The following is a 21,733-nucleotide window of genomic DNA, read 5'->3' on the forward strand; positions in this document are numbered from 1 at the left end:
CGGAGCCAGGCCCTTTTATAAGGTTGCGCCCGTGCGTGTGGCGTCAATACGCACGGGCGCAACCTTATAAAAGGGCCTGGCTCCGCCGAACAAGGAGCCGCATATAGAGGAGACGTTGAAGAAGAGGAACCGAACGCCTGACTACAGCCAGCGCATCCCGCTGTCAGGGATAGTTCCATGAATGTCCCGCATTACGGAAATGCGGGACATTCATGGAACTATCCGGGACAGCGGGATGCGCTACCAAAACCGGGACTGTCCCGCGGAAAGCGGGACAGTTGGGCGGTATGATAACGTCAGGCTAGCTTCAGCTGGCCACACATGGGCAGATATAAACGCATATACCAAAACAAAGTTTTGTACAATTTTGGAGGTGTACTATGGCAATTGGTCAATTAGTCAATTGGACAGGTTAGAATTTCAGTTATGACAATGTCTTTGTATATATTGCCTATCTGACAATATATGGCACTACTATTTCCGGGGCATAACTTTTGTACTATTGTTGTCTGTTAATGGCCAGAACATTGTCCAATTTGTTATTTTTCCGACTTTAATCCTACAGTTTAAATCGGAATGTTAGCTTTAGATTGTTGTACTAAAACATACAAACCAATGTCCGAATATTCGTTGTTCGACCAATAAAATCTGAACGTATATTGCCAGCTTAATCTCAGTCGTTTCTATAGAACTCAAAGGGGGGAATTCACAAAAATGGTGATATTGAGACAAAATAAAAGTGGAGATAGATTTGTGGGATTTTCCACCTAATTCCACCTAATATCTCCACTTTTGTGAATCTTTTAAGCAGACAGTTTTCAGATTTTGTCATTTTCCCTACATTTTTTTTATGAATCTGCCTTTAGCTCTTAGTAAATGTGTCGGTGCCATCAAACCCAGTCCCAAATCTACAGGAGCCTTGGAATAAGGATTTTACCAGCAGGATTTTGCATTTCATATGCCATTTCACTTTGGGGGCATTTCCTGAGGGGTAATTTTAGTTTGCACAGGGAAACTATACATCATTTTTTTCAGGACAATCTATCATTTTTTCTATATTTCTGTGTAATTCCACTTCTGTAACAAGATTTAAGGGTCTAAATACCTTATTCTCTCGCCCCTACTCATTACTGGGCAGCAGCAATCCGGCCCCCACACCAACATGCCCGGTGAATAGAGCTCCAGCAGGACTAGGGCCCACTGGGTTTTTATCCAGTGCCCTGTTGGGGCCGGTCGTGTACCCCAATATCCCAGTTTGGGTGCCAGTGTGCATGTGCTGCTTACCAAGATGGCGGCTGGGAACAGAAGGGGAACAGCTAAAGGTGGGGGCCAATGCGGTCACGCACCTCTGTAGTTCTGGACATGCGATAGGGGCACAGGTTATTTGCGACAAGTGTCAGTGAAGTGATTAAAGGAGACATTTTTTATAAAGTTCATAGTTACAATATTCATCCTCCCTCAAAATGTGAAATGATGCAGAAAGAAAGATGTCATTATATGAGAGCTGCAAGAGTGAAGAGTCTAAACCAGAAGCGGCATAAGGTCTGGGTAAGGCACAGTTTTCAAGCAGTTATGGACATAATTGAACCCAAATGTATTTAAATAAAAGCACTTACTTCTATTTTACATGGTTTAGTGCATGGTTAAAATTAATGGTATATGTCCCCTTTAAAGAGGGGGCACTGCTGCTAAAACTAAGATTTTGCCTGGGAGGCTTTAATTTTCCTTTAAATAAAAATGAATATATTCACTCAAAATGTTATTATTGCCTCATTCATTAAGCTGAAACTAGCATAACAATGCAAATGTCAGGTAAAAAATATTTTTATATAAAACATATCAATTCAACTTTTTGTTTAATCAGTGTTTTACTTGTTTATAAAATGTCAATGAGGCTTTTTGCGCCTATTGTTCTAGGGTTAGAAAGAGACCCCCCTCCCCCACCCCCAGGGCTCACAACTTTCTCAGAGAATGTTAATAAATGGAGGATTCATTTTCCCTACTTATTAAAGAGTCCCCCTAGTTATATAGGGCTTGAGCAAACAGCAGGCTTTAACCCTGAATGTTTCATTCACTCAGTTAGGATACACCAACTGCCACTATGTAGCAAATAAAAAACATCCTATAAGTGGGAGGAGGAAGGATAGCCTAGTGGTAGGGAGTCCGCCCTGTGACGACGGGGTTGTAGGTTCAATTCCCTCCACCGGGGTCCGCCTCGTGACTGCCCTGGGCACAGTCACATAACCTCCCAACGTCGTGAAGATATCAGCCTTTAGAAATGGGCTGGTGGAGCGCTGTCCAGATTTTTTTTCAGTGGCTGCATTTACATTTCCCCACAAATCCTCTCTTTGCATTTTCAAGGGAATTGTGTTGTCTATGGCAGCTGAAAGCAACTGTCACGGGAAAAATCCGTTTCTTATCACTGGCAATAAGAAGCCAATTGATAGGTGAGCTGAGCTGCAGCAAAGGGACAATGGGGCCACCAATGTCGCTAAAATCAGCAAGTGCATTTTAGGGTTATTTTTGGGAATTTGATTAGGATATATGGAAATAATCATAGAACAGAATCTACACTGGGGAGCTGATAGGAGAGTAATGGAGATATTCCCTGAGCCGTATAATAGTGCCCAGCTGGTATGTAATACAGGAGATATCCTGTGAGCGCTATCTGTTATCCCCTGCTGGTATATGGTACAGGAGATTCACCCTACTTCTATGCATTATCTGTAACTCTTCAGCCAGTATATAATTCAGCAGGGGGTACACTAACCATTTAGCTGTTTTATCTAGACAACTGCCCCAGTATTGAGTATGTTGCAGACTACACTGATTCCCAAGCAGCCACGACTCATGGATCTAAATAGATTACTAATGAACTCTGAGCAGCGAATTGCCTTTGCATCTTTATACAAAATGAATAATAAAGTGGTCAGGTTCCATTTGCCAAAACACTGTCCAGTCAGGGGGCGCAACACAAACTGGGCAAATGTTAAATACATTTATTCCCATTCATTCCTAATAGTGTAGGGCAGCCCTGGACATTGCAGGGTTAAACAGAGCAAATTAAGCAGACAGTTGTATGACAAGATTTTGTGGGCCCCTCCGATGGGCCTACCCAACCAATATCTGGGCAAAAATAAAGATATGCAATTGTGTCAGGCTGGCTGGTCCCACATAAAACCAAAACTAGCTTCCTTTACCCAGACCTACTTTTAGTTTAGAATAAAAAAGAGGAAAATAAGAATAAAGGAATGATTGGGAGCCACTTGAGAAATTCATCAGTTAACGCTCATATTAAAGTAAGTGCAAAATGCAGAAAAAAGGCACAATTACTTGGGGTTGCCAAATGTTAGGTACCCCCCCGGTAATTGAATCACTTACCTGATACCCTGGGTGCAGAAAACTGCACCAGCTCGGGGTACCTGTAAGTGAGAGATCCTCTTTCTCCCGTCTTCTTTCCTCTACCTAAACACTGGCATTATATGGAAGAAAAAGCTTTGATTGGTTCATTTTGAGCGTTTGTTTCACTATTGTTTGCAGCAAAAGGCTAATGCAGGCAACTGACTAGAATAATTACTCTAGCATTCATTTTTAACCATGCCAAAATGGGGTGCTATCTGTGTTACAACTGCCTGTAAGCATACAAATGAGATATAAGGGGGGTCATTTACAATTTTTAGGGCAGGATGCAAATAACAGGTGTAAGCCACCATGTTTCTTGATACTTTGCTCCCTGTCCCACAGTTGGTGCCTATGGCTCTTAGGGCTCCAGAGCTTAAATACCAAAGCATCCCCCAGGAATATACTGTAGCACTGGCCTTCTCAGCAGCACTGTAATCATCAGGTGAGCAGCGGGGGTCGTATAGCTATCCCAAGCCAGCAGCCAGTCTTCCAATAAAAATAATTCTTTATTTGCTCAGCTTAAAAACATCAAAACCTTACGCGATTCGAGTCATTTAGACTAGGGAACAGAGTGGGCCCAGGGTGCAAAAGAGCTCTGTGCTTATCTCCTGCCCTACGGCACGCAGACTTTATCTTTCTATGCTAAGTTTTATCGTTGGAAATGAAACAAATCCCCATGAAAAGATGTAGGATTTGCAGCAGTGCAGAATTACTGTGACAGACGGCAGTATGGATTCTCTGGCTTAGTGCTATTATATCTCAGGGGCCTCAGTGCGGATCTGAGCCTGTCAGTTCTCTTCTATTTTGTGCAGATTTGTGCCCATATTTGCTCTGCTGCTTTTTTTCCATATTTTGCCCTCTCCTGCCATTGTGGATGTGGTCTTTAATTCATACTGTTTTGTTTCAAATTCTCAAGCATCTCTACATATCTCTATATGAGGGTTGTGTCTGAAGCATTACATCTCTATGGCATTTTGCATCATGTGTATTTTTAGTTAGAAAATGATTCTTGTTCCCTGGAGCTGAGGATTTATGTATCAGAGCCAAAGGATACAATGTATTCGGCATTCTAAGAACTTATTTTGCTGCTGCTTTAATGGGGGCACATTGTGTGAAAAACAATATTGTGCCAACAAATTGTACTCATCTAAATATAGAAGGAATGTGCTTTAAAATGTAGTGTTTCAGGCTTCTAATCCCGCCCATCTGTTCCACTTCCTGCTGCCTCCTTTCCCAGGCTGCACTCAGCATGCTACACTGTAGGATCTGAACCAATCAGCAGCTAGGTTGCGTGACTATCGGCTATCCCCCTCCTACTGTGCATCTGGCAGGGACAGTTAGGACATGCCCACCCCTAAATTGAAACACGGACAGGGACCTGAGAGGGTCTATAGGGAGCTCCAATAAAGGGGCCATTTTTACAGACAGTATTCATTTTTAGAGAAACCGGTGCCATATATTATTCATAACTGCCTACAATATTAAGGTTTTTTTTTCATTTATCCTATATGTCTCATTGAAATCAGTTTTTATGAGTATATGGTTTTTAATCACTGCCAATTTTGTAACCTTCAAAGAAAAGCTGTGACAAGTAGCTCTGTGTGTCTTCACCCTTATCACACAGTGGAATGAGTCTCTGGCGGGTTTATCTCCTGCTTGATCTACAATTCACAATTGTCTGTACAATGCAATGCTGCTGCAAGCTTGGGGGGATAGCATGGGCAGCTAGCCCACAATCATTACCGACACAAACCACTATCTGTAGAAATTGTTCTGATTTGATTTACTGATGGAAAGATCAGTATGGTGGCTGAGCCGGGACGGGGACCAGATGGTTGTTTCTGAGGTGGAAAGGGACAGGCAATTTCCTGAACAAACTGGGTCAATACAAATAAAGGATTGGGGTTTGGCCACCTGGAACTTACCTACTCGTGTAGCAAGTACAGAGGCAAATCATATAAAATGCATGCTTTACCCTGTCTCCTGGATGGCTGTAACACAGGTATTTAGCTTTTAGTAACATTTTAGCCCTATAACCATCAGTATATAGAGACCTCTCCACGGAGAGCATGCAGGTGTTAAAGCCACATATTTTACCATTGTTATTGGTCCAGGGAACTATTACAAATATTAAACATCTACTAAACTATTTTACATACAGTCATATTCATCTTACAGTTCTCTACAGAATTAACCACCTGCACCTGTCATACTGAAAAAAACCCACCAACAACTGAAAAGAAAAAAATCCCTCCTTTTATTCAGTAGAAAGGAACTCATATGGCCATACTTTGCTATCAAATAGGAAATTTTACATCTGAAAATGTGAGGCATACACACACAGAGGAAATATGTATTTACAAAACAGAATTTAAAGAATACGTTCAAGAGGCCGTGAGTGCAAGATCATGGGACCCCTCACAGCTACAAAAAATGAGAACATGATGGAGTCACTGTTGTTTGCAATTTAATAAATAGGGTTCAAGGTAGGTAAATGGAAGAATGGAAAGGCAGATCATGCAACCAGAAAGCTATCTGCACGGTTAGACTGGCCTGCCAGGATACCAGGGAATCTCTCTGGGGGGCCCTAGAAGGACCATTTGACACTGTTACTATGTCAGCACTGAGGATTGTTGCTTTAGAGAATAGGACAGTGTTAGCTTGCATATATTTTAATACCTGGGTGAATAAAATGGATCACAACCTGAACTTCATACACTAGCTTACTAGCTGTCATAAGTTACTGTTTCATACTAACTTCTTGCACTTATATTAGCAGTAGATGCAAGCAATATATTATACATATATTGCCCACATTTATTCTTTATAAAGCAAATTATTTTAAGATATTTCCTATATTAAGGGCACAGGCAGTAGGTAGGATATTCTTACATTTGTACACGACAGGGTTAGATTTATACTATATATCAGTTGTACATTATTGGGTTGTAGCTATACTATGTATTCGTTATGTTATGTATATACATCAGGAGCAGCGGTGATTATAGAGCTGTAATGAAAACCTATTTATTAGTAGTGCTTAACCTATTATTTTACTTTAGCAAGGACATAGTTGATATACAGGAGAGCAGAAGTAGTCACTTTTTCTGCTGCATTTTTCATAAAGCCTCAGTAGCATGGCACTTGAAGTGGTCAAAGACAGTTTGCATTATAAACTGAATTAAAGGAATGTTTGTGCGCAAAGTAAGATAAACTCATATAAGTTACAGTCTGATAATTAGTAAAATATACAGAATATCACCCTTCTTGTAAACTGAGTGTATTCTTTTTTCTTTAACTACAGCTGAAAGCACTTGCAGCAGGCAGCTAGCTGAGGTTGCTGGGATTTTTAGTTCCTAAGAGTTGGTGGGCTGTGTGAGATTGGAACCCTTTGCTCTACATTCGTTTCTGTATAAATAGAGTTGGCTCATCAAGCCATGCTTGGTCACAACTAGATCCCACCAACAGGAGACACACAGGGTGGTCGAGACAGCCACGAACGGATTTACAGCAAGTATGGCACCATATTTCAAAACACTATTTTCTTATACGGTACATTAGTTTGGTACTAATGTAATTAGCTGTGCAAAAGATTGCTTCTGAGGTAACATGCACTGGCCAGACATAATTACGTGCTACAGTACAGCGGTAAATGTGCATATAGGGTACAGCTGCTAGATGAACATTCAGTATTGCACTTAAAAGCAGATGATCGCTGCCTTCGAGGTACTGTGGTTAAGTCTTGCATTCATTTCGTACACAAAAAAATACAAATTTGACAGCTATTTGAATGCATCAATGACACTGAATTCTCAGTGTAAAAATGTGATTGTATACAGGAATGATAATTACATCTGGCCTATGAACATATTTAGCCAAACTACTTGGGTCCAAGCAGGTTTTAAAGACAATAACTACCATGTGTGTCATTGCTTTAATAGGGCAACAAAGGTAAGTGTACGCAGCACATGCAGCCCTGAGAAGCTAGTGGAAGCTTAAGACTTAAACTGGCTGTTGGTTAGAGATGCCATTCGTGTCCACAAGCATCCGGTTATTGGGGCAGGCAGAAGAGGTGCAGAAGTGGTTAATGACAGGACAGATGCAGCTTTTCAACATTTCTGCTGGAAGTTCTCCCTTGAGACGCTCCATCTGCTCAACCTGGAATACATTTGGCTGTTCAGGGTTCCAGTCATATATCCTAAGGAAGAAAGATAAAATGTAAAATATGGAGTATGCAAATAATGGAGTACAGAATAAGATGCCTAATTTGCCTATGTTACACGGTTACCGCTGTCTATCCTATGACCTTTACAGCCATGTAAAACAAAACCACCAGCTACTTCCGACTAATTACAATGGAGAGTGCCTAAAGCAGCCCACACCTCCAACCAGGTTTTGCACGTTATTTGCATGCAGAAGTGACCCACAGTATAAGACACCAAGCTGTGACCATCCCCAGGCCATTCCTGTACTGAACTTCCAGATGCAGTGCAGGTCTATACTAAAGCCAACAGAGGCTGATGGGAAAGGTAACTCATGCTAAGCAGACCTCCTTTACATTGACTGCTAGAACTATGAATGTGTTTAGCAGATAAAAAATGCTGCCAAGTCATTCTTGGGGTCACTAAGCAAAGTCATGCTGCTGAAACAAACATGCACATATAAAGCCAACAATCGACTGTAAGCAAAAATGGCTAATGAAGCATGAAAGGTTTCAGGCATTTTGCCCATTGTTTTTTTCCTTGCCAAAACATTTACATTTGCCAAACCACCTAAAATTGTCCCCCCATGAATCCTATGTAAATCTTAACAAAATCATCTATCCTAGGCTGCATACATAGGCTGTAATAGCGAGGTGATTTTGGTAGTCACAGTCGGACTGGTTTGTTAGAATTTTAGAGAATCATTCAGTGGGGCCCAGAGTTGGTTTAGTAAGGAGAGATGGTGCCTATAGTAGCAGTAGGGGGATAATAGCCTCTGGGAAGGGACTGTGGCTGTGGGATAGCAGGTATAGTAGGGAGAGATGGTGCCTATAGTAGCAGTGGGATAATAGCCTCTGGGAAGGGACTGTGGCTGTGGGATAGCAAGTAGAGTAGGGAGAGATGGTGCCTATAGTAGCAGTGGGGGGATAATAGCCTCTGGGAAGGGACTGTGGCTGTGGGATAGCAAGTAGAGTAGGGAGAGATGGTGCCTATAGTAGCAGTGGGGGGATAATAGCCTCTGGGAAGGGGCTGTGGGATAGCAGGTATAGTAGGGAGAGATGGTGCCTATAGTAGCAGTGGGATATTAGCCTCTGGGAAGGGACTGTGGCTGTGGGATAGCAGGTATTGTAGGGAGAGATGGTGCCTATAGTAGCAGTGGGGGGATAATAGCCTCTGGGAAGGGACTGTGGCTGTGGGATAGCAGGTATAGTAGGGAGAGATGGTGCCTATAGTAGCAGTGAGGGGATAATAGCCTCTGGGAAGGGACTGTGGCTGTGGGATAGCAGGTATAGTAGGGAGAGATGGTGCCTATAGTAGCAGTGGGGGGATAATAGACTCTGGGAAGGGACTGGGGCTGTGGGATAGCAGGTATAGTAGGGAGAGATGGTGCCTATAGTAGCAGTGGGGGGATAATAGCCTCTGGGAAGGGACTGGGGCTGTGGGATAGCAAGTAGAGTAGGGAGAGATGGTGCCTATAGTAGCAGTGGGGGGATAATAGCCTCTGGGAAGGGACTGTGGCTGTGGGATAGCAAGTAGAGTAGGGAAAGATGGTGCCTATAGTAGCAATGGCCATAATAGCCTCTTCACCATATTAGCCAGAAAAAGTAACACAACAAGTGAGGGACTAAGTTTGACATCCCAAAATTCCTGCCCAGTCTTTCTGCTTTAGCCCCTACCACCCTTAAGGTACATAGTCCAACCCTGACATCAAAGCCCCTGAAGCCAACTCTTCATGCTGTGATTGAAGAGACCTTCCATTTAATACCAGCCTAAATGGTGCCATAGTTCTGCAATAAATATGCAGAGGTTCTTTTAAAAAATATTATAGATTTGCATGCACAATCACAATACACACACCAATATTATGGCAATGAGGCTGGGATAAAATGATAAAATAATCATGCCTCTATATGCAGGCGTAACATTTAGGACCTGATAAAAGACTATGACTTCACCGTCCATTACAATTTAGGATGCTGAAATTCTGCAAGATACGAGAGAAAGAAATAAACCTGAATAAACCTGATTTCTAATACTGTACCTTCATTTAAAGGCAGTGTTGGACTGGCCCACAGGGATACCAGGAAAACTCCAGGTGGGCCCAGGTTTCAGTGGGCCCTCCTGCTTCTAGCCATTTGGCCTAATTCATGGTTATTACTTATTTTTTATGTTCTATGGGAACAAAGCAACTAAATATATAGAACAATAGCTTATAGTATATAAAGATGAAAAAAAAACTAGACAAATAAAGAGACTGAGTAGGAAGTGGATGAAAAATTGTTTGGAGGGTGGGCCCATGGTCTAAGGCTTTTTCTGGTGGGCCCCTGGCATCCCAGTCCAACATTGTCTAAAGGTTTTAAACCCTATAAGGCTCCTGGCATATGAAACTTTCAGATTTCATGTTGATGAAAAACAGATCTTGGTCAAAATTGCACATTTGATTGATTCAGGTCTATGGCAGGCAGCCCAAGCAGCAACAGGCTGGCAGAGCAAATACTATGTGTGCCATGAGCATACCAGTCCTTACGTTGGCTCTTCAGTTCCCTCCTCACAATAGACTGGTAGTTAAAAAAATGATAGGCTGAAGCAATGTAAAGGATGAAAAATCTCTAAATAAGAGAAACGTTTTGCACTGTCCATTAGCCCAAGTGAAGTTAAAACTTAGTGGTCTCCAGCACTAGACTTTACAAATGCTGAAGGCCAGCAGTCACCGGTAAAGCTGGCCATACACGTGGCGATCTCACGATGTTTCGTACGACCGTCGGTCGCACGAAACATCGTCAGATCCGCCACACACCATTCAGGGCTGAATCGGCAGGTAAGGAGGTAGAAACAATAGGATTTCTACCTCCTTCTGCCGATTCAGCTCTGAAGGGAGAATTTTGGTCAGGCGCCTTCTATGGCGCCCGATCAAAATTTTCTAACTTGGCCGATCGGCGAGCCGACCGATTTCAGCAGCTTCCTGCGATATCGGTCGGCTCGCTGACATGCCATACACGCACCGATTATCGTACGAAACGAGGTTTCGTACGATAATATCGGTGCGTGTATGGCCACCTTAAGACTTGGCTTGGAGGACAGTTAAGCTGGCCACACACACATGGTGATTTTGGATCTTTCGTGCAATCATTCCAACCCTCCACTGATATTCAGGGCTGAATCATCAGATATGGAGGCAGAAACAATAGGATTTCTACCTCCTTCTGTCGATTCAGCCCTAAACGCAGCTTTTGCTCAGGCGCCTTCAATGGCCCCCCTAATCAAAATCTTTTAACCTGCCCGATCAGCGAGTTGTCCGATATCGACAGCCTTCTGTGATATCATTCGCCTCGCGAGTTGCCATACACGCACCGAATATTGTACGAAACAAGGTTTCGTACGATATTATCGGTGCATGTATGGCCAGCTTTAAGATGCTACACAGCCATAATGGGGCCGATTCACTAAAGTCCAAAAAAATTAGTTATATTTATAGCATGCGTTAAAAATATTGTCATTTGTTATATTTTGAGAATTAACAATCGATTCACTAAAAGGACACTTGTCAGAATTAAGAAGCGATGTTATTGTCGTTATTGTGCCCTGAAAACTGGAGGATGCATCACTCTAGGGCAATCACATACTTGAAAAATTCCGACAGCAAACTCCATCTTGTCACCACAGCCAATCACCAGCTGCAATTTTGTTTAGTAACGCCTACTCCTGGCAGGCGTTAAGTTTCACAGTAATTATCGCCACATTTTATGCTTTTAACGCTTCAAATATGTTTGTGAATTATGCTTTAGTACTATTTCTATTTGATAATTTCCTCAATGCGATGGAAATAACACTTTTTTCGATAATCAGGATTTTTGGGCATGCGATATGAGTAACACATGCAAAATGACTTTGATGAATCTGTACTTAATTAATATATGCGTTAAGCGCTAACGACTTTTAGAGAATCGGCCCCAATGAGTGGTAGCTATGTGCATGTACACACAGGGGCAGATTTATCAAAATGCAATTTTAGAGCTTAAAAGATAAAACGTCACCCACATTGTATTCATTCCTGTGGGATTTTTAGGAGTGTATTTATCAATGTGTGAAAATTAGTAGTCACCATTTGATAAACAGGCTTCTAAAAACCCCATAGGAATGAATAGAACTTGGGTGCATCTCTATGTATTAAGCACTAAACTCACATTTTGATAAATCTCCCCATAGTATCACATAGTAACTTACCAGACAGTACCTTGATATAATTTCCTACACAATACAGATTCCTAGTCTCATAAATTGCTTAAAGGGACAGTAACACCAAAAAATGAAAGGGTATAAAAGTAATTACTATATAATGGAATGCTGCCCTGTACTGGTACAACTGGTGTGTTTTCCTTAGAAAGACTACTATAGTTTATATAAATAAAGCTTCTGTGTAGCCACAGGGGCAGCCATTTACAGGAGAAAAGGCACAGGTTACTTAGCAGATAACAGATAAAACCCCATTATATTCTACAAAGCTTATCTGTTATCTGCTATGTGCCTGTGCCTTTTCTCCTTTTTCCCAGCTTCAATGGCTGCCCCCGTGTTGACATAGCAACTCATTTATATAAACTATAGTAGCGTTTCTGTTGCAAACTTACCAGTTTTACCAGCGCAGGGCAACTGTACATTATATTGTAATTACTTTAAAACACTTTCATTTTTTGGTGTTACTGTTCCTTTAAACAAAACTATATCATAATTTGAAAATCCTCATATTCTACTACGGTGTAAACAAAAAAAGACCATGTTTCAGATATAGATGGCCATTAATCTTGTCATGCAACTTTAGAAGCATGCCCTCTGAAATCAAATCTACAATCCCAGTTATGGAGAATGGCCAGACTTTTCAATTGACTCAGTCTGTCTTCTTTGGACACTGTATCAATACAAACTGTCACATTAAAATGTGTGAACTGTAATTGAATTCCAAATAAAACATGGTTGGCGTCATACCCTGACCCAGAGCTGCCAGTTTGGTCGGATGCCACTTTAATTGTTATATTTAAAAGGAAAACATATTTAACAACAAAATAACAAGTTAAACAAAGGCACCTGTCATAAATTAATCCATCAATTCCATATTCTCTCATTAGTTTCCGGTTCTCTGGATCATTGGTGTCATCTCCCCAACAGAATACCACTAAGCCCTTTGATTTAGCTTCTTGAATGTAATGTGGGTTCCTCAGGAGATCTTCAGTGTGCACATTAATTCCCTAGCAAGATAAACATTAATGTGTTATAAAAGAAAAGAAAATCTTGCAAATACATGCACATTCATTGTTTCTCTGCACTTATACAGATGATTGGTAGCTGCCATAGTACTTGGTTTAAACCTACATGTATGAAGGCTACATGCAGAAAAGGAATGTTTAATGCATACACCAAGGGGGTCAATTAATAACCATCTATAATTTTTTTCCGATTCGGATTCTTAGCGCTAAAATTTACAGAAAAAAAGTTGCACATTTTCCAAGATTTCCTATGTGTCAAAATGGCTAAAAATTTAAATCTAACAATTCACCAGCTTAAACTTGCTGAGATCATGTAGAAGTCAATAGGAGATGTCCCTTTCCTTCCCTGAAGGATCCTTCTTTTGCTTTGAAACTTTAGAGGTTTTGGATTTGTGATGCTGGTTTTTGTGTGACAATTCTGCAACTTTTTTTTTAGTAAATGTAAGACATTTGTGGAAACAAGTTTATTCGAATTTAAAAATAAAAAAAATTAGAAATGTTAAGAATTTTATTAAATCTGCCCCCAAGTTATGCCTGCATACTTTGGTCACTATTTAGGGGTTGATGCAGGTAATGTAAACATTGCATATAAACAGAAAATATTTTTTCTTCCAAAAAAGAAATTTGACAAACTCCATCTCCTTGGATATTTCCTATCAAGAGGCCTCTCTATTGTTCCATGAAAAACTGACCCCATTTATAGGGTGCCTCCAGATTACTCAGTGGAAGTATTCTCCCTTACTGTGTTGGCACTGACCTAGCCACATTGATTCTTGCTCCTGATAAACACAAGCAGCTAGCAAACAAGGCATCTGGCACAGAAAGAAATGTTATTTAAGTTTCCATCTTAAACATTAGTAATGCTTACCAAGAGGCTTTCAAACTGAGCAAAACTAACTGCAATTGGAGTTGAACGAGATCTTAGATCCATCAGCTCTGGATAAATATCAGAATGCCCTTGCGTCAGGAAGAGTATGGGGTATTTGTTCTGCTTCAGCCGAACCCTACACAAGAAGACAGAAAAGAGAGTAAGAGAGAGCTGACAAGATACAGTTAATAAGTGGCACAGTCCAGCCACTTTCCAGCATTATAAAAATGTAATGGTAGTTAGTAGTGATGAGCAAAAAAAGCTAAATAACTATAAAGCCACAAAAAACAAAAATGAATACTAGCAAGAAATGGTCTAATATAAATCTCTATGTCATAGTAAAAGTAAATTTAAAGGTAAATAACCCCTTTAATACAGTAGTTTTCTGCCTACTTTAAGGGTTGCTTGTGCCATATGAATGTTGCACCCTTGCTAAATCTGTCTTTGCAGTCTATCTTACTGATGAGTTTTAACTGGCAAGGTTCAATCCAAGAATATTTCATCAGAGCCATATACGTAGACGGCCAATTTGCACTGATCAATTAAATCATTCACCACAAGTGTGACCATGCATTCCTGGGACAGCTGATGAGCTGAATTAATCCATCCGTTTGCCCAGTCTTATGTTCAGCAGATCAAGTGTGCAGCTATCACACCAGTCTGACCCGTGTTCCGTTCCCATCAAAATCAGTTCAGCTGTCTATGTGTAACCAACATAAGAGGTGGCCTGTTGGCATTCACCATGTCTTTACTCAAGGTTCACTTTTCTTGTTGAAGTCTGGGGAGAAGGTGGTTAGCTGCGGAAAGTTCTTAGCTACTCAACCCCTGGTTATAGACTGATAGAAACTGAGCTTGGAAGGCTTTATATGGCTAGAGTATGACTTTTAAGAAATTATTCCTTTAAAGGAAGACTAAACCCCCAAAACAAATAAATGTAAAATTGCTCAGAGTGCTCATCTGAGTACTTATGCAAATTACATTAGTTTGTTTTGCTAGTTTTTAAGGTATTTGCAGTTTTTTTGTTTTTTTTACACCGCTACTATAATGAATTTCAAACAGAAGAACTAGTTCTACCAACCAGCCACAGCTGTATGTATGTATATGTATGTATATCTTTATTTATAAAGCGCTACTTATGTACGCAGCGCTGTACAGTAGAATACATTAATACAAACAGGGGGTTAAAGATAATGGATAAATACAAAGTACACCAATAAATACAAATAAATACAAGGTGCAGTTGCAATAAGAGTCAGAAACACAAGATGAAGGAGGTCCCTGCTCCGTAGAGCTTACAATCTATATGGGAGGGGTAACTAACAGACACAAATAGGCAAATGTAAGTGCTGTAGGTCACAGTGGGTGACATTACAGTATAAGTGCCAGTTTCCAGATCAGGTGCTGGGTGAGTGATCCAAAAGGTAGTCTTTAAGTTTAGTTTTAAAAAGACTGAGGGAGGATTCTCTCCGGAGGAAATCGGGGAGGGCATTCCAAATGTAAGGGGCAGCAAGGCAGAAAGGTTTAAGGCGGGAAACAGCAGTAGTAGTTGGAGGCGCAACCAAACGGTTGCTCTGCGAGGAACGAAGGAGTCAACCAGGAACGTACGGAGACACAAGGGAAGAGATGTAGTGAGGAGCAGAGGAATGGAGGGCTTTGAAGGTTAAGAGAAGGAGTTTGTAAACTATTCTTTGTTTAATAGGGAGCCACGATAAGGCCTTTAGCAGGGGAAGGGCCTGAACTCTCCTGGATGAGAGGAGGAGAATTCTGGCAGCAGCAGTGTTTAATATAGACTGTAGGGGGGAAAGCTGAAAAAAAAAGGTTGGGTAAAGAAGAATATTTCTCTGGTTTGTTCAAAGCAGAGCAACATCACAAGAATGTCCTTTGCTCACTAATTTAACTTTCAGGCCAATATGGTAGGTTGGCAGAATTGACCAGCAGCTGCTGGTGTTGTTTTAAATTCATTATAGAAGCAGTGTAAAACACAGTGTTAAATACACTTCAACAGCTTAGGAGCAGTAAAGTAGGGTAATGTTTTTTATTATTATCCCTGCCAAACCTTTTACCACAGTATTACACATAGCCTGCTTAATATTGTTTAGTATGGTGACACTAAAAAATTACATGAAAATGTATTTTCCAGATATTTCTATTCATTAGTCAAAACATTTTTGCCTAGCAGAAGTCCATTATTAAGGAGGTTTATCAGGGTATTGGCAACCTGGTTAACTGCCTTCATGAACAGAAGCTGGCAAACATGGAGTAGCTTCAGTTTTTCCATTTGCCCTATTTACAGTAGCTAAAAATATTCTAGTGTAATATAAATTCAAAATAATCAGATTTCATAATTGTATTGCTGTTAATTGGTACTGTGAGAATATTTTACCTGTTAATCATTACCAATCTAACAATTACCCATACTAACAAGTCATTCATTAACAGAGAAACACCATGTGGGAGAATAAGTAAACTGTGACTGTACAAGAACTGTGTATCATGCCATGGATATAAAGAAAAAATATATAGGTTCTGTAAGAAACTTACATTGTGCAAATATCTGCATCAAAGCAAGAAAACACCACCCTCCTCCTGCCAGCTTTTTCCAGAATGGTTCTTAAAATAATATCCAAGAAAAGGTTCATGTCAAAATAAGTGGATAGATTGCCGTCCCATTTGCCATTCTAAATACAAAAAAAAAGAGAAAAAAAATATATAAATATATATATAAAATATATCAGTAATGTGGCACAGATAATAGAGGAGTCAAATAGTTAGGCATTTCTTGATTTAGTGGAAGAAATCTAATTCAGGCAAAGTGTTACTTACTCTTTCCTGGCAGATCCACTTGATTTCTATATTAAACCCAACGTCTTCAGGGACAGATTCTAAAACCTGAGGTGGAACAAGATACTATAAGTATAATCTAGAAAAACACATGCATTAACCCCTTTTTGCTATTTTTTTCCCCCCAGATTAAGGTCACTTCAGGAAAAGGGCATTTCTAAGCAATGTTCTTTTCTTGTAGTGTAACCTTACTCCTAGAACTAGGCTGTTACCTTCATTGCAGATGACATAGATACTATGTTGTTGGAAGAGAAACGGTTGAAAGCAAAGAATGTATTAACACTTAAAGGAACAGTTCAGTGTAAAAATCAAACTGGGTAAAATGGATAGACTGGGCAAAATAAAAAAACATTTGTAATAAAGTTAGGCAAAAATGTAATCTAGAAAGGCTGGAGTGAGCAGATGTCTAACATAATAGCCAGAACTCTACTTCCTGCTTTCAGCTCTTTAACATCTTAGTAAGTCAGTGACTTTAGGGGGGACACATGGGACATAACTGTTCAGTTAGTTTATGAGCATATAGGTCATATTCAAATGCAAACTAACAGAACAGTTATGTCCCATATGCCCCCCCCCCCCTCAAGTCTAATTGGTTATTGACTGCTAACAGCTTAGAGAGCTGTAAAGGAGGAAGTAGTGTTCTGGACATCATGTTAGACATCTGCTCACTCCAGCCTTTATAGATTACATTTTTGTCTAACTAACTATATTGAAAACATTTTTTATTTTGCGCAGTATATCTATTTTGCCCATTTTTATTTTTACAGTGAACTGCTCCTTTAAGACCATACCAGCCAATACACTGTACACACCCTGATAAGTTGGTCATACATGATCCTGAACAATTCAGCATCTTACTGACAGAAGCTTCCCAAGAACTTCACTGCTCATCAAATGCCATCTGCTGCTATTTCTTCATAAAGCCAATCTCCTATTAAAGTGAGATTTCAGTGCAAAGGCAAACCCCGAAGCTTAGATTATTTTACCGTCTGAAGAGATGGAAAAGGCTGGTTGTCTGAAATGGAAGACTCTTCATCAATGGAATCTATAATGGCAAAGACATAGTAATGGATGTGACTGCAAATAAATAATAAGCCATAAGACACTTATGGTCATTTCTATAAAACTTGATAAGGGGAATGGGAAGAATAATTTCAGTTTTCAAACATCTCTTTGGTAACAGGATATCAGAAGTTAGCAAGGAATTCCATTTACACAAGCTATTAATTTTTTTTTTAATTTTAATTCAAAGGTATGCTTAAAATGTGTTCACATACAAAATTCGAAAATATGGGATATTCTAAAGGTATCCTAAATCACTCCTTTAAAGTTTCCTATAAATACAGACATCTAGCTTGCCACAAGTCAGTAAAAGAATAATAACAAGAGAAGGCTGTTATTTATGGACAACTCCTATTAAGAAGAGTAGATGAAGGCCAGGACCACAGAACTGCCACAGATTATTCCATAGAGGTATGAAGCTGAATTCTCATCCGTGAGCTACTTACCATGATGGTCTTTAAATTTTAGTGCGTTAACATGTGCAAGCTGTAAAAGAACACCATAGAAATGAGGTACACTGAAATATTGGGTCAATACATCTCACAGCCTCCCTAGCCTTAGGGATATTTCAGTGGCAATAAGCATGGTACAATGAAAAAAATCTAAATGCATAAAGGTATAGCTGATCATACACCTTTCTCATTATCCGAAGTAGAAGTTAAGTGTTGAAGCAAAATTCAGTCAACAATATAGACCCATTTTATGTGTAGCTGAATTTACCCACATGTAAAATGGGCCTTTATTGTTGATGGAATAAAATTGTATACTAATTATGTAATATAGTGAGCCTTGCTGGGATATAAGTATTAACATTCCTTCAAACTCTCTTCCTGTCACCCAGTGGCATTTCAATATGTGCAACCTATATACATTGTAAAGGGGGTCCTGGAATGATATGACTGATGGTGTATCCTGGCCTTATGTCCTCTGTCTGTCCGAGGTGGGGGGGGGGGGGGGGTCGGCCTCGGGGTCATTGCTTCATTTTTCACTCATTTTTGGGCAGCAAAATTGACTCCCTAACTTAATGTGGATTCCTTAATTTGGAAAAAATACTCACTTTTAATAGCTGCAGCTGGTCATAAGTAAGCTCCTTTACAGGGATCTCAAATAGCTCCAAAGAATCAGAATTTACTTTCTGGGGAAAAAAATATATACATTCTTACCTCTTTTTTGTGTATTCATACAAAAAAACATTTGTACCATTAGTACACTTAAGTGGTGTAAAAGAAAATCCCTGCACACAATATGCAAGATGAACAGCTCTAAGTAATATTAGTTAAGGATGTTCATTGGTACTAAATGGGCCTGCAACATGGGGCTTGTCAACTATACAAATTTCAAAAGCCCACACTTCCACCACCTGAGTCACTAGTGCTGTTAAGTCAAATATTTATACAAAGAACAAAGTAAAGTCATATTTTACTTTTAATTCATAAAGGCACACTGAAAAAAATCAGCTATTTACTAGAAAACTTCTTTATAATATACTGCTCCTCAGCTGGAGGAAAAAGAGGGATTTGTTTATACAGATGGCTTCTCAGTGGACTGCTGATTTGCTATGATTGTACTGGACAGACAGCACCGCCCCTGATCTTCCGGTCACCATGATGTATCCAACTGTGCATGTTCAATGTTTTCAAGGCTATCCTTTTTCATTCCCTTATTGATTACATCTGGACTGTGCATGAGCATCACTGTGGCCTGCGATTACCAAACACAGTATCTGATCAACCAGCTGTTTAGAACAGAAATCTTCCAAAGCTTCTATGATTTTATATGATAAGCAAGCGCTTTCAGTTGATGGGGTTCTGCAGGGATGTACAAGGTAAAAAAAAAAAAAGCCTGGCCATACACATACCGATAAAATCATACAAAATCTAGTTTTTGACGATTTTTGGGACATGTGTGGGCTCCAAATTATCATCACGATAATTTTCGTACCAAGGCAATCAGTCGTTTAGTTGATCGACCAGGTTAGAAAATTTTGGTTGGATAACGATAAAATCTGATAGAATCTGTTCATGTATTGTGTATCTGACGATATCCTTGGGGGGCCTGCAATGGAAGTCACTTTAGTACGATTTGGTGTCTGCCAAAATTTCATGTTCAGAGCATCCTCCGATTTGTATTTTAGGGGCTACAATTTCAGTTTGAATGTTAGTTTTAGATCGTATGTGCATTTAAACATACGACCAATATCAGAACGTTCATCGGAAGACGACTAAAATCTGAACGTGTATGGCCACCTTAAATATTAGTTACTGTCATACCTTTTTCATTGATATACAACAAGTAAGATCATGGTATATGACAGGGACGTGATCTTTGGAAAGGTGAACATCAAATTCAACAAAGGCTGCCCCCTATAAAACAAAATTCAAAATATAAAGCAGACTTTTAAATATTTAAAGTTATATAAAGAATAATGTACAAAATCATTTAACTTTTCTTAAAAATAGGATAGAAACCCAGACAGATACTATGTACCTGTTAATTGTTACAACACTTGTTAAACAAGTTTGTAGGATGCATGTATCAATATTCTGAATAAAGGCATGGCTTGCTTAGATAACATTATAGGGATCAGATGGAACCCTAAGCTGCTGGCATGACATGATTTAGGATTTAAAGATAATCATTTTAGAAATGGACACCTATAAAACATGCTGAACATAAAAATAGGTGCGCAAAGATACATTGAAATCATTTTGTGAATTGAAGATGCATTTCTATGTGTGTGTATACGCAGTTAAAGGGGTGTTCTGGCCAGCTTACTACTAAATGGTTGTGGCAATGTCCTGGTCATGCTGATATGTCCAGTGTGTAATGAAGATCACATTGGTTTCTATGCAGTTGTGTATAAGATCCATTATCTGAAATGCTTGGGACTTGGGGTTTTCCAGACAAAAGTTTTTTTTCCTGTAATATGGATCATCAATACTTCTGTCTGCTAAGTCACCATTAAGTACAAGGTACAAGTTACAGTGAAAAAACAAAGTCATTTTTAAAAAGTAGAAAATAGACTGGCCATCCCATAATTGAGAAATTTTTGGATATTGAGTTTCTGGATAAGTGATAGCATACCAGTAAACAGTGGACTTAAATACTAATCAGCCATGAATTATGTGCTTTTTTTGATTTATTAATCCTTTAACAAACAAACTATAAAATACATACAATGCAGGTAAAAGAGTCAATTGTGGTTTTACAAAAAATAAAAACAGGTTGCACTATATATGTTAGACCTTATTAAAAATCCCACCTCAAACTTGCATGGTCTCATCAACATATAATAGCAACACCACAGAAATAATTCCTTTAAAACAGATGTAAAAATTATATTTGTATACATTTTTAGAAAGGTTTTGCTTTGCTTTTTATGTAAAAAAGTAGCATATATGTGAGTTGTGAGAAAGGGTAGAGTTGAATAATTAAGCATAATTTAAGCAATCAATACAATAAAACCAGACCCATCTCAGTTCTCCGTTAGGAGGAGTTTAGACATTTTACATACAGTAATGTACCTTTTTTGTCTGTCAGTTTTTTTCCTTTTAAACCTTTTTAAGGGCGAAGAAACACAGAGCTACTTAGTAACAGCTACTAAACGCCAGAAAATACCCTGCCATTGACAATACTGACAACTGCCTCTGCTAAAACACACATAGACAATTATCAGTAAATGATCAGCATTGTCTATTTCTGTAGCCCTGACAAGTAGCTGCTACTAGTAGCTCCACGTGTCTTCACCCTGAAACAACCCTTTGCGCTTATTTGTTACTCATGTTAGGCAACTCTCATTAAAACATAGACAGAAAAGAATAGGTAAACATCTTACATGGCTGGCAGCGTTCTTTAGGGAAGCCACTGTGTTCTCACGAACCTTAGCCAATCTACAAAAGAGAGAGAGAGAGAGAGAGAGAATTGTTGACAAATCCAGTTTTTAATTAAAACCATACTGTACTTGCAGATAGTGATCTGGTTAGACCATTACGAAATGAATGTTTTAATGGAACTGATTTTGAGTTCAGGTAAAGCCTTGGGAGATTAACTAGTTTTATTTAGCTCCTGTACAATTTAGTTACTGAAGGCTCCCTAATAAG

General features: G+C 39.5%; 1 protein-coding gene across 3 annotated transcripts in view; it reads right to left on the bottom strand.

The window, feature by feature from the left end:
• Positions 1-5,636: 5,636 nt before the first annotated feature.
• gpcpd1 (glycerophosphocholine phosphodiesterase 1) overlaps positions 5,637-21,733 on the bottom strand; it is a 39,578-nt gene continuing 23,481 nt past the window's right edge. For all 3 annotated transcript variants that reach the window (NM_001142145.1, XM_012962810.2, XM_012962811.1), the window contains 10 exon segments: positions 5,637-7,600; positions 12,684-12,844; positions 13,731-13,866; positions 16,272-16,408; positions 16,554-16,619; positions 17,558-17,616; positions 18,080-18,119; positions 18,691-18,768; positions 19,904-19,996; positions 21,469-21,523. In NM_001142145.1, coding sequence (NP_001135617.1) covers positions 7,405-7,600; positions 12,684-12,844; positions 13,731-13,866; positions 16,272-16,408; positions 16,554-16,619; positions 17,558-17,616; positions 18,080-18,119; positions 18,691-18,768; positions 19,904-19,996; positions 21,469-21,523 — 1,021 coding nt within the window. In that variant the 3' untranslated portion in view covers positions 5,637-7,404.

This window comes from Xenopus tropicalis, chromosome 5 (assembly GCF_000004195.4).
Source record: "Xenopus tropicalis strain Nigerian chromosome 5, UCB_Xtro_10.0, whole genome shotgun sequence".
NCBI lineage: Eukaryota > Metazoa > Chordata > Amphibia > Anura > Pipidae > Xenopus > Xenopus tropicalis.